The sequence below is a fragment of the Macrotis lagotis genome, chromosome X (assembly GCF_037893015.1).
Source record: "Macrotis lagotis isolate mMagLag1 chromosome X, bilby.v1.9.chrom.fasta, whole genome shotgun sequence".
Taxonomy (NCBI): Eukaryota; Metazoa; Chordata; class Mammalia; order Peramelemorphia; family Peramelidae; genus Macrotis; species Macrotis lagotis.
Genome location: NC_133666.1, coordinates 142,113,393 through 142,126,840, shown reverse-complemented (window position 1 = coordinate 142,126,840; position 13,448 = coordinate 142,113,393). Strand labels below are relative to the sequence as shown.

Sequence of the window (13,448 nt, the reverse complement as noted above, 5' to 3'; positions counted from 1 at the left end):
GCTTGAAGCCATTTTTCCCACAAAATCCTGTGGGTTATGGTTTTTCAAATTTTAACAAATTTAGCAACTGTTTTAATTTTAAGAGAAGCCCAGGGTGCCCACCGATAGTAAGCATCAGAATTGGAACTAGAACAGTTTTATTTGACCTCCAAGAGCAGTGCTCTACTGTACTTTGTCTTTTTTTCCCTAATCTTAGTTTCCAGAAAGAAGCAGATATACATGACTTGAATTTTTCTCCCTAAGGATAAGAACAAGAGAATAAAGAACTAGACTAGGTTCTCTTTTATTAATTCACTCTTTTCTACCTTGAACAAAAAACAGAGAAAGAGATCTGAAACATCATATGACAGTTAGGATTTGTTTTTGTTATTTTAAGCCCTCTCAGTGGGTCATTTACTTAAACTTTTCTGACATCCCTTATAAGCATCACTGGCATTTCTGGCCCCAGTTTGGGAATGTACATCTGGATAGGAGAATTGAGAAGTAGCCCAGACTAGAAGTGGTTAAGGCAGTTTGGGGACCAAATTGGATCCCTGGGGCTTGCCTTTGAGAATCTCTTAAATGACCACAGAATTGGGAAAAAGCCAGGATTTCCAGTATACACTGTTTCAGAGTCATAACTTCCCTGGTACTCATTGAGAACCAGACAAACTATTGTGGCAGAAGCAAGGTAAAGTTCATTCAGGCATATTCTTCATGGCATTTAAGTCACTTCATAACCTCTTGAGAAATTATTTGAGGCAAGAAAGCACTACAGCCAAGGCCATGGGGGAAAGGGGTGGGGGTGGGGGGGCAGGGGTAATGTACAAATTGGCAGCATTTGAAGATTTCATTGCCAAGTGAGTCAGTAAATCTTTTGTGGCAGGAATATGATTTGAGGCTTAAAATTTCTGGTTGAGGAGTAGGGAAATTCTACCATGCACATAATGAAAATATATTACTATTCATACTATTCTGAGGAAAGCAATTTGTAGATGTTAGCTTTTGCCACTGATAGTAAAAATAGAATTAACACATAAAGCCAATCAAACTTTTATTTTAGAAGGTAGTGATTTTAGTCTGGCTCATTAAATGAATCTCTTCAAAATAAAAAGGATTCACCTAAACCTCCTGATAAAGTGGACTATTTGTTTTAATGTCAACCCATTTCTTGAATCACAGTTCTCTTCCTCTGGTTCTTACTTTTGGTATTTTTAGAGAAAATAAAGTAACTTAAATAAAATTCCTTTCCCCGGAGAAGGCAAGAAATATCTTATACTTTCAAAGTTTGTTGACTTTACTTTTTGTAGAATAAATCATCATAAACATTGGTTAAGGAGAACAGCATATTATGTACCTGCTGCATCTCTTTGCAATTTCTTTCTTCCAGAAGCCATTAGCTAAAGATTTTTACTTGTTAGCAATAGAAAAAGCTTATCCAAATTCTACAGGGAACATGAGACATTTTAGTTGTCTTTTATCCCCCTTTGTCCTTACCTTGAAAGGGAGAATAGGCAGCAATTTGCTCCTCTCAAAAAATATAAGATACATTGTCTTCATTTATGGACTCTTTACTATGGGAGAGAAAGGGGTTAAAAGCATTAGATTCTTTCCTTACACATACACACACGTCAAATGTCCTGGATTTTCTTTTTTATAAGATGTTTGTAAAAAATTGAACTTTTTTCTTCTAAGTGTGCCTAACTTGAAATATGGTATGCAAGAGATAGCATGAATTATTCTCTTGAGATTATAAAGAAATCAATAGACCCCCATCTGCCAGCCAAACATATTTTGGAAACAGGGATCACAAGTCCTAAGAGTTCATTATTGATCTAAAATTCCCAAAGCCTCCACTTGTGAAAGTCACAGTTCAGACCCATTTGAGTTTGAAATGCTCTACCACAAGTTGGGCACAAATAGTCCATGTAAGCACCTGGGGTGGGTTCTTTAAACTTGCATGTATCATATTTCCTATGAGCTACTTCAATTCTACCTTGCTCAAAGAGCACAGTATCTCTATGCTGCACAATCACTTCCAAAGTTCTTCAGAAAGACCTTGTATGGCTTTTTTGGACTACTACCTTCTCCCCACCATGAGACTTTCCCTGTGTGAGTTCTCCTTAAAAGTCTTTTTAACAAGTGTATGTTAGACATTTGTGGCCAGCCAATTGGAATTGCACTGTTTGTAATATAGTTTGAATGCTTCAAGAAAGGAGTCTGGTATCTTATTTTGCCCAGGGGATCATCAGAATCTTCCTAAGACAATTTAAATGGAAGCAGTTCAGTTTCCTGGCATGACTCTGGTAGACTGTCCAGGTTTCCCAGGCATACAACAATGGATCTATAGACTGTCAGTTTGGTAATCAGTCACACTTTTCTTTCAGAGTCTCCCATATACTGGCAATGCATGTCTCAAGTTAATGGCAACATCTAAGAAGTTATGAGTTAGACCTCTATTATTTATTCATTCATTTCTTCCACTGCTAAGTATATAGTATCCTTTGCAATAAAGGAAGATTGAAATTTGCTACTCATGTTCCAGATACTAGAGAAAACCATACTCACAATTTTATGTCTGTGATTAAATATCTGAAAAAGAGGCCAAGCAAAGTTTGTTTAACAAGGAGGATTAGTTAAAGACAAAGTTAAAAAAAATATGAAAGAAGTTTTTTGTCCCTCCTTCCCCCAAAGTGAAGGATGTATTTTCCCTAGGACAATGGAGTTTATCCTTTGCCACACCAACAAGAAAGCAAAAATAGTAACTCAAGCGTCACTTGAAGCATCTTGCTCTGTCAGATTAGGAGCACAAGCAAGCAAATCCATTCTGGGAATTTTTTAGAACTCTAAATGCAAAAAAAATCATTTATGCAAGTTTCTCAGATACACTTGAGAGAGTGTTTAAGGGGAAATTTGGATGTGTTCACTGAGGAATTTTTGTCAGGAACAGTTGGACTTGTCATGAAAATATCACTAGTGATCAAAGCCAACCAGATGCAGTGTGTGCGTCCATCCGTTCCCTAGCTCAGTGGTGCCTGGCACTTTCCCATGTGTGAGTATGTATAGACCTTGGAACTCTGCAGAGAAGAAAAGCTCTTTTTCTTTTCTCACACTCCAGTGATTCTGTCAGAAGCATCTTGCAACAGTGTGTGGTTTTAGCTACTGGAGAAATGGTTTGTCTGCTGATTCTGGTTGCTGAGAAATTGCAGTTAGATGGAATCATATTCAGAAAGTATAGGCTTGCTATATCCTGCAAACTCTCATAGCTGATTCTTAGCTGGAATTGCAATTATAATCAACAAAGTCATTTAAAAATCAAATTAGATGTTAATGAGAAAACCTTTATAGAGTGTGTCTCTTTTTTCCTCCTGGAAAACTACCTGGGTAAACCTAGTAACTGGGTAAAGGTAATTAGGAAGGCAAGAACCAAAATTCATTCCTTATCCTAATCAATGGCAGTTGTGTCACTCACAAGGTACCCTCAGTGATTTGTTGGTGCTATCTGCTACCTAATCTATACTTCTTCCTTTTTTCCTCTATTCTTTCCTTGTACTCTTTTTTCCCCCCTTTTTCTCTTTCCACTCCATTTTCTGCCTGCCGTTGGCACTCAGGGAATTAATTGCTTTAGTGCTTGTGGTAACACTCACATCTTTAGTGTGAAACCCCAGGTCTAGGTAATTGTCTAAGTTCCTTGACATTTATATAGAGACCTGAACTCAAATTGGAATCTCTTCCTGATTTACCTTAAAGATAAGGCAACCAATAAAATGATGGATGTACTTTGTCTTACTTGTATTAGTGTTTGAACTCTATACCTCAATTTACCTTTCTTTTAAAGCATGATTTACATGTATGTATTACTAAGAATCATATGCTTGTTCAAGCTTAGCAACTATCTAATCTACCTGCTATTTTTTACAGTGGAGGGGGAAGAGGCTGGCTTGCTTATAAACTACCATCTGGTATATGCCCAGAATTTAAGTTTCCTGATTCCCAGTACAGTGATTTTGCATCTACAGTTATTTCCTAATTTTACTGCTGGTAACTAGGAGGGAAAGACCCTAGCACATAAGATTGTATCACACTTTTCATAAAAACTAATCTTCTTCTAATGCATTATATTGGTGTTTTAAAACATTGAGAATTATTCATCCTGAGATCTAGTCATATATTGATATCTAACAACATATTCCTGCCATTTAGTACTCCATGACTTTAATACAATTTAGCTACTGCAAAGCTGAGGTTTAAGAGCTATTAAACTTAAAACCACACTCTGAAGCTATTCCTGCAACATAAATATTTAATGCAGGGTTAGCATTTTAAAATTTAATGATGATCAGGGTAGACAGGAAAGAGTTACAGATTCTGGTTTTCAAACTAGTGAGTATATCTAACAAGGGCTAAATAGTAGCCTATAGGCCTCACATTCAGGACTGTAAGAAGTAGATTTAGTCCCAGTACTTATTGCTCAACATAGAAGTGAAATGTTGGCATTATAACAAGTAAAATCTTTTTCATTTTGTCTACTGCTATGCTAAAGTTATGGAAACTAAGATAAATCTACTCCTTGTGCCTGTTAAACCATTCTTGGGGAATCCAATTCTTTAAGATAACCACATAATCCCAGAGAAAACTAAATAGTGGCAGTGGAAGATAGTTGCACAAAATCAAGTTCCAGACTAAGCTTTCTGGAGAGAAGAATTCTTAGAGAATATCTAGTTCCTTTACCTAGAAGGGGAACTTGAACTAAGGAACAAGGAACAGGAAAAGGATGGAGATAGCAGGTGGAGAAGCAAATCTGGACCTTACTCTTTACTACTACTGGGAGTTACATGGACCATGTGGATAATTATCCTCTTGGGATCCAGATCCTTTCAACTTGCACCTCTTCCCCCTTTCTCTTTCCTGCTCATCTACTTAAACCATAGGAAGACTCCCCTTGGGGAATCAAGCAGGGAAGTCTAATAGTAGTCATCACTTTTCCCCAGCTCCTTACTTTCCCAAAACAAGCATAGGACTTCCTCCAGCAGGTATGAAGTATTGAGGTTCAGTTGTAAAAGATTTTCCTTTCCCTCAAACAAGCTTGTCAGAAATCCCTCTCCTGCAAACACTAAGGCAGTTTGGTCAAGGATACTTCATTTTAACCAAACTGATATCTGGGAGCCAGTTTGGCAAGAGCACCTTGAATAGACCTTTCCCAGACCACTGGATCAGCAATTATGTTTTCTTGAGGACTTTTCTTAAATCAATATATATCAAGCTCCAAAGTGTTTCATGACCGAATTAAATGGAGAAATGCTATATTTGTTCCACTTAAATCTCTAGGTGTACCGTACAAGTTTGGTTGAGGTCAGGAAAGAGGAAAAATAGATTAAAACATATAAAAAAGTTGTTGAAATGAACTGCCATTTAGATGGTAGTTCTGGAGTCAGGCTTCATCAGATCTCTCCAGACATGGAATTCTGCTGATATATCCCATGCTCCTTCACAAGTCTGGTTGTGATTGGTTTGCATACAGCAGGGTTTCAGTATAGAATGACTCTGCCAGGGCAATGCAAGGGATGAGATTTGGGGAGGATAAGACTTTAATTGTTAATATTGGTTTGGTTAATAAATAGAAGAAAATTTTGGAGATACACCTGCGACTTAGCCATATATCCAGAACAATAGGATATGCTGCCCTAATCCACTATGCCAGTTTATTCAAACCAAAGTATAGTCATCATATAATTTGTCTTTGGGAGAACTAATAAGCTTTTTTGTTAAGTCATTTCAGTTGTCTGCCTGACCTTATTAGAGATTTTCTTGGTAAAGATATTGAAGTAAATTGATATCTACTTCTCTAGCTCATTTTTCAGATGAGAAACTGAAGCAAACGGGGTTAAGTGACTTACTTGTACAGGGTCACCCAGCTAGTAAGTGTCTGAGACCAAATTTGAACTCGGGTCTTCTTGACTTCAGACTGATTCTATCCAGTATGCTAACTAGCTATGCCACTAACAAGTTTATCAGTTCTTTTATTTTTTTTTTTAGGAAGATGATGAGAAGCTGATCCAAGAAATTCAGAAGGAGGCAGAAGAGGAGCAAAAGAAGAAAAATGGAGGCAAGTTCTTCAATCTAGCCTAGATCTGTGTGGAGGAATAAGAATGAATTATTTATTTTCTAAATTAATTTTTTTCAAACAAAATTCATCTTTTCTCTTCAGATCCCCCCCCCGTCCCCCCATATACATATAAAGAAAGCAAGAAAAATAAAACCCGTTACAAATATGTAGAGTCCAACATATGGGGCCTTTTCTTCTTCCTCTTATCTATTTTGGTGTATAGTCCTAGTATGACTAAGTCAAAAGGTATACCCAATTTAATTATATCCCCAGTTTTGGGGGGCATAATTACAAATTGCTCCCCACACTGGCTACATCAATTCGCAACTCTAGCTACAGTGCATTAATGTACCTGTTTTACCACAGCCTTCAGCATGAGTGTGGGTGCATTGTAAAAGAAAGGCCCAGGGAAAACACTGACTTGGAGCCAGTCTTTCCAGGTTTGCTAATAAGGCAAGCTCAACTAAGTCTTTTCCCTCCTTTGTATAAAGTGACACCATAATAAGAGACTGGTCATTTGGGTCATGGCAGTAATTTGGGAGAAAAATAATCATAATTTTTACATAGAAATAAATATGGCCCCACCCGGCAAATTACTAGTCTTAGGGATGACAATAGAAGATGGTGGCCATATACTGAATAGTACTGTTTTGGAACATCTTCCAGAACCAGTAGCCCAGGAACAAACAGCTCCAGTGGGAGTGTTTCTTCCTTAAATGAGGTGGATTTAATTATGGGAAATGGTCAAGAACCATTTAGAATAAAAGCTGATACACAGATGAGAGCAGTAGATGAAGCCAGATCATAACATTTATGTCCAGAATGAATTGTGGCTATAAAGTAATAGCCCTTGACTTGTATCACTTGTAGACTGGTTCTGAAAGTAGTTCCCAGGAGGATGTCATTTTCTTTTTGCATCTCCAGTGCTTGGTACATTCCCTGGTAGGTAGGGCTCACTTAAACACTTGGTGAACTGAATTGATTTGAAAGAGGAAACCTAGAAGGTCAGAATTGAAAGGAACTTCAGAAGTAACCCTTTTTCCATAACTTTTGAGTAAAATTAGTTATCTGGCTTCCCCAGGTGAATATTTTGAACTGCCACACTGGTCTAGGCACAAAAGTTCTGCAATGTTTGCTGTGGAGCCAATTTCCTTATCTTATATGGTCACACCTGATCTTCATAGATGGGAGCCTTGGATAGCATTACTATACATGCACTCAGAACCTAAGTTCACATCCCTTGGAATGGGAAATGTTTTTTAGAACTACAGAATTACATTCAGAACAAAGTTTTTTGGGGGAAGTGAGGAGGGGTTTGTGTTTTATCTTTTCTAAAACTCACCTCTCCTTTTCAGAGAACAACTTCAAACGGATTGGCCCCCCCATGGAGGCAGCTCCCGAAAAACTCCAGAGGATTGAAGTCATCCCAAGGCCTGTTCCACAAAACCTTCACCAAGCCAGGATCCCTCCTTATCCCTTTGTTCACCCACCCTTTCCTCTGCCTCCTGTCCGTCCCGTGTTCAACAATATTCCCCTCAACTTAGGTCCCATCCCTGCCCCCTATGTCCCTCTGCCAAATATGCGAGTGAACTATGAATTTCCCCCAATCAATGTCCCACTGGAGCACAACTTACCTATGCACTTTGGTCCTCAGCCACGTCATCGATTTTGACAGGTGGGATAAGACAGCTGAAATAGAAGCACTGCCGAGGAGGGCCATCCTGCATAACAACTCTCCTTCTCCCAACTCCCTTCATTATTCTACAGAAGTGAAAGGAGCAGCCTGAAAAACTCCCCTAGTTAAATTTCATGGTGGAGAGGGGGGCAGTGTTAACGATACACAGCCTAGTTCAGATGTTTACCCCATTTTCCCCCTTAAAACCAGTAACTGCTGCTGAGCCCGTAGAGATGGAAGTTTACAGATTGGGCTGCCAAACATGACTAATTTGGGGCCAATTTTCCTTTTCTTTGATAGTGATAGTAAAGTGACCTACCCAGGCCCCAAACTCTCCCCAGGGTTTGTTATCTCTCTCTCTCTCTCTCTCTCTGTCTGTCTGTCTCTCTCCCCCCCCCTCCTCTTCTCCCCCTCTTTCCCTCTCTCTCTCTTGCCTTTTCCTGTATTTAAAAGTGTAAGTAGTCACTACTCTTTTAAGTACACCTGAGAAGAATAGAAGAGCCCAGGATCCCTTGGATACCAGTAGCAGAATTTACTTCTGTGATTTTGGGCTCAAGAATTCCAGAAGGGTGAGGGAAGTAAAAGAATATGACCAGCACATAACTTGTCAATAAACATGACAACTATGTGCTATCTCCATTTTCTTCTGAAAATATTGTAAAGAAGACAAAATGATGTGAAAGAAAAGCTGCTTTACCTGTCCCTGATCAGAACAGACAACAGGAAATCAGCAGCTATGATCCAGGAAAGGACTTGTGAACTTTTCTAATTGGAAGTTCTACACCTGTGCTAATTAATGAAACTATGAAAGTATGTTCAAGACGATTCATACATCTAGGAGAAAGATGATGGGTGGTGGTTCATTAGGAACTCCCCTTATAATGGCCAGTGTCTTTCCTAGACTCCCACTAAAGATTCAGAGGACAACACTTTACAGTGAGATATTGACCTCCAGATTCAGTCCAGTGGCAACCATGTGTAATTAAGGAAGGTAACTTATCCTGCCTTTTAGCTCAGCTCCTTCAGGCTGAGCAGAATAGGTCTCCACTGCTTACTTTAGGCTAAAAAAAAAAAAATACTAGTAGTTTTGCAAGCATTCATGTCTGAATTCTCTAAGAAGAGGCACCTATACTTGTTCTGAGCTCCATCAGCCATGGAGTTAAAGATCAAGTCCTGCTGTAGTTTCACTGGAATGCCCTCTTCTCACTCTGGCATTGAGTAGTGTGGTTTCAGCCACATTAGCTTTGTCTCAGAGTCCAATGGGAGGGAGCTCCCTGGCTAGTCAAATGGATATTCCCTGATCTGAGGAGGGGAAATATGTTTGCAACCAGTACCTTATAAATACAAGAGGCCCCACAGTTGAAATTCTTTTATCCATATTCCAGTGTTGGATTTCATCTTACCTCTTTGAGTGTGACAACTTGCACTAGAAGTGAGTGTTGTTCATCCAGAAACGTTTTCTCACTCTCTTCCTGTCAACTCTATCCCATCCCCCTTTCTACTGCCTTCAAAAAAAATCATCATTCAATAATAATATTCTTTGGGACTTTGAAAATAAACTTCTGATCTAATTTGTTTGCCCCATTCTTCTCTGATTATCTTTGAGAACTTTGTTTCTCATTTCCTAGAAAATTCATTTTTTTCTAGAATCAGCTATTCCAATCCAAGCTACTAAGAGCTGGTTTTGTATTGAAAGATTTCTCCCACTATTTATCTAGATTATAGCATTGCTGTCTGTGGGCCTCCTCTTGACTCTTCTGCTAGCCTAGTGCTAGGATAATTTTTAGTGACACCAGAACCACATTGTGAACTACTTCTCAACTTTTGCTGCTAAGTTTTGTTTATATAAAGAGAAAGGAGAAAAGGTCTATATAAGGATGTAAATTTCTGAATGCTGCTTAGCTGGTCTTTATTCAGGTTAAAACTGCACCTTACCCTAAAAGATATTCCCTTGGACAGCCAGGGGCAGGCAGTCCAGCATGCTGTTACACTGTATTTAAGGAGGGGCAGGAGAGAAGACTGAGCATCCCACTTCTTTTTGTGCATCCAGTTTCCCCCTCGATGTTAATGTGATAAGTGCTCATATGTATGTCTTAGTTTTTAACATTTCTGAAGTCTTTTCCTCTGGGAAAATCTTGGTTTCTGGTTCTAGAATACAGCTTGCAGTCCAGGCTTTAAGACCTGTGGTGCTTTCTGCTGCAGTTTTCCCCCAAATCTAGTTTGGAAGACTTGGCCCATGGTGATATTTCAGTCACAGAATGAGCCATTTACATGAAAGGGTCCAACCAGTAACTTTTCCCCACTTCCATTGCCTACTGAATAGTTTACTTTTATTTCCTCCAATTTCTCTCACCCCACAGATTTTGAAAAATGTTTTCTTAGTTCCCCCACTTTGCCATCAACCCTCTTTGTATAAGCTAGAACATATTGTTGCTTTGATTTCCCTAGAGAATTGAACTGATCAATTGTTGAGGGTCTAGCTGGAGACTTTATTCTTAGTGTCAGATCCCTTTCTATTTCTAGCTTCATTGTTGCAGCAGATAAGGCCTCCCTGTTTTTGTGAGGATACTCTTATAACTGTGCCTATTGGCATTGGTACGTATGTCAAACATCTAACATAGATATGAAGTCACTGAGACTTTGGGCAAGAAAACATTTCCCCATTAATCAGAATAGAGGTATCTGTTTTACTGGTGATCAAGATGTCACCCATTCAACCAGTTAGATATGCTTCAAAGATAAAGGGAAAAAAATGCTCTCCAAAGGAAATTTGTTCTTCTGTCTTTCCACATGATGATCTATTAGGACCTGGTATTTGGAGAGTGAAAGCTGTCTTGGGATTGATTGGTTCAAGAGATATGAGAGATGAGAACAAGGAAGAATTTTGAACAGAGGGCTTAGGATCCAGATTTGTATCTGAATTTTTAGGAAGAATTCTTCTCTAGATCCTCTTCTTTTCCCTCAAGTCCAATTGGTTCCTTATAAATTTCCATCTGGTGATCACTTTTGAGGAACATGCCTATTTGTCTGCCTGAGGTTAAGTACTAGGCCTAATAATCAGTGCCTTTTCCATGGGTATTTTTGTGACATGCATCATGTGTCACAGATGTGCCTTCTGGGCCAATAGATCGATTTATTATAAAGCACGGGAACTCCTTCATTAAGTAGGGTTCCCCTGATAACTTCCTTTGTGATAGTGGTTGTAGGGACCATAGAAGAGGTTGAATCCTAGACTTTCAGAATTGAAAGATTACTGAGCGAAGATTTCCTTTACAACAAGCTGCCCCATGCAGGTTAGAGTGTCAGATTTTCCAAGGGCAGTCAGTGTTCGCTCTTGCTATTGATCCTATGTGGGCATCTCTTACCTATGGAGGTGTGCTTGTGCATTCACAGGCATACACAGTTGGGTTCACATGGTAGTATATGTAGAAACATCCAAGAGATCAGGGAGTCGAATGAGCTGTCGCCTTCATGAAACCATTTACCTTAGAAGTTCTATTCATATGCATTGCTTTACTGTGTGTTTATGTTAACATGTTAAATTTGGGGAATGAGACAGGAAAACGTTTGGTTCTGTAACAGCCGGGGAAAGGTGGCTGATTTTTTGGGGTGGCATTGTAAGACAGGCCACGAAAAACCTGGACCCTCTCCTTGGAAACCACTGCTTTGGCTGTTTTGGTTTGTGTGTAGTTGTGCTCTCTTAGCTGGGAAAAATGCTTGACCTCCACCATTGATTCTACTCAAAATGTTGAAGCAACATGATGTGAATTTGGAGTCAGGAAACCCAGGTTCAAGTCCCAGACACTGCCTGTGTGACTATGCAGGTCACTTGACCTCTCGGGGTCTCAGATTCCTCATCTGTAAAATGATGGGAGTTGGGCTAGGGACCAGTCTGGTCTCCTAACTCCAAATATTCTTGCAGTAACCACCTACATGACCTCACCCTGCTCATGTTCCAAATGATATTTGGATTTTAAGCAAACAGAAGCCTTTTTTCCTTTTTGCTAGCTAAGTTTTGCAAAACTTGCAGAGTGGATACAATCAAGTCACAGATGAGGTGGGAGAGATTAAGTGAAATGGAGAGGAATCAGGCAAGCGGTTAGATCACTACCACCTGGCTTCAGTCTTGCAGTGTTCTGTTGGTCAGTGGGGGTAGTTTCCTCTGAGGTAGACTCCATCCCCTCCCAGGGCTCTGAACTTTGGGAGGTGAGTTGTGGCAGAGTATCGTGGCGGAGCATCATCTCTGCCCTGCTCTATTGAGGGGGCTTATTGGGGAGGCCTGAGAGCCAGAAGCCCGGGGGTGGGGTGGGGGGTAGACTGGGCCCTCCCAACCTCCTCCTGGCAGGCTCTGCTGGGGGAGCAGCTGGATCCTGGCCACCCAGCCCAGGCAGCCCCCCCCCCAGGGGGTGAGGAGTGAAGTTCCCGGGAGTGAGCCAGGCCCGGTCCTCCACAGCTAGAGCCCCATTTTACTTGCCTTAATGGTGGAAAGAGGAACTTAGTATTTGCACTTAGCAAAACATTTTAAAATTGTAAAGAACTGTGCATGATCTACAACTTTGTATAACAATAGATGAAAAGGAATAGGTGGTTTATTAAAAATACATATTTTTCTTTACCTTCTGGTAGTACAAAATAATAAAATAAAAGCTGTTATGTTTTCTTGTGTGTAAAAAGTCTGTATTATATGTAATTTGGATTTTTTTGTAAATAAATTTTTGTGCACTCTGCCTCATTGTGGTTTGTTCTTAGGTCAAGCACCCTTGGAACAGAGAGACTCCTAAGTGGCAGCAAGGACAAAGAAGTCCATGCCTGCTATTTTGTCAGATTTCCTGGAAGGTGTTTACAAATTCCAAAAACATATTTTCTCATCCTAGAGTTAAAATTGAAGGTATCTAAGCCTTTAAAAAAGAAGTCTAGGCTTTGACCCCAACAATAACCAAACCAAGAAGGGCTTAATCATACACAGCTGAGTAAATCTTCCCACTTCGGTGAATCCTGATGGAAGAAAAGAAAACAGGTGAAATCAATAAATTTTGCCATACTCAGTCTTGATTTCTAAAGAAGTTCAGCTTGGAAAACCAATGTTTATTTTTTCCCCATCTTTCACCCTGGGCCCCTTTCGAAACTTTTAGAGGGAATTCTCGCTAGTTTGTGTCTGTGCCTGCCCTTGTTTCAAGACAGGCCAAAGAACCCTTCCCACAGACTCCTCAAAGCAGAATGCAAGTTGATGGGTCTTATTCTGAGCTTAAAATGATGGTGCAACAAGTAAATGTATCACATCTGGAGGATGATATTAAATAGATAAAAGTGGGGGGGAAGGCAAGAGGAGAGGGCCAGGCTTGACCAGCATTTGAGAATTGAAACAATGGAATCTAAATGTCAGAGCTAGGAGAGTCATGGAAATATTTTTGTCCAATACCTTCATTTTGAGGATGAGAAACAAGGAGAAATGACTTGTCAGAGGTCATACAAGTTAGTGTCAGACCAAACACCAGAACCTAAGAGGCCCTTAGGTCTAGGGGTGTTGCCCTTCTCTGATCCTGGTTTCCTTCTCCCTCCTTTCTCACACTGCTTTTCCTTCTTGGAGCTTTCAACACCCCACTTTCCTCACTCCAAACACAGTTCAAAATCATGTTAACACAATTCAAGATGCACTGAGTGAAAGCCCCAGATCAGCTGTTTATTTCT

General features: G+C 39.8%; 1 protein-coding gene across 7 annotated transcripts in view; it reads left to right on the top strand.

Moving 5' to 3' along the window:
- Window positions 1-12,510, top strand: part of RNF216 (ring finger protein 216) — a 221,284-nt gene extending 208,774 nt beyond the window's left edge. For 6 of the 7 annotated variants that reach the window (XM_074202364.1, XM_074202363.1, XM_074202365.1 and 3 more), the window contains 2 exons: window positions 6,016-6,085; window positions 7,441-12,509. In XM_074202364.1, coding sequence (XP_074058465.1) covers window positions 6,016-6,085; window positions 7,441-7,757 — 387 coding nt within the window. In that variant the 3' untranslated portion in view covers window positions 7,758-12,509. Of the gene's footprint in view, window positions 1-6,015; window positions 6,086-7,440 lie in introns of all 7 variants that reach the window. The other variant, XM_074202366.1, reaches the window with a different exon arrangement.
- Window positions 12,511-13,448: the final 938 nt, after the last annotated feature.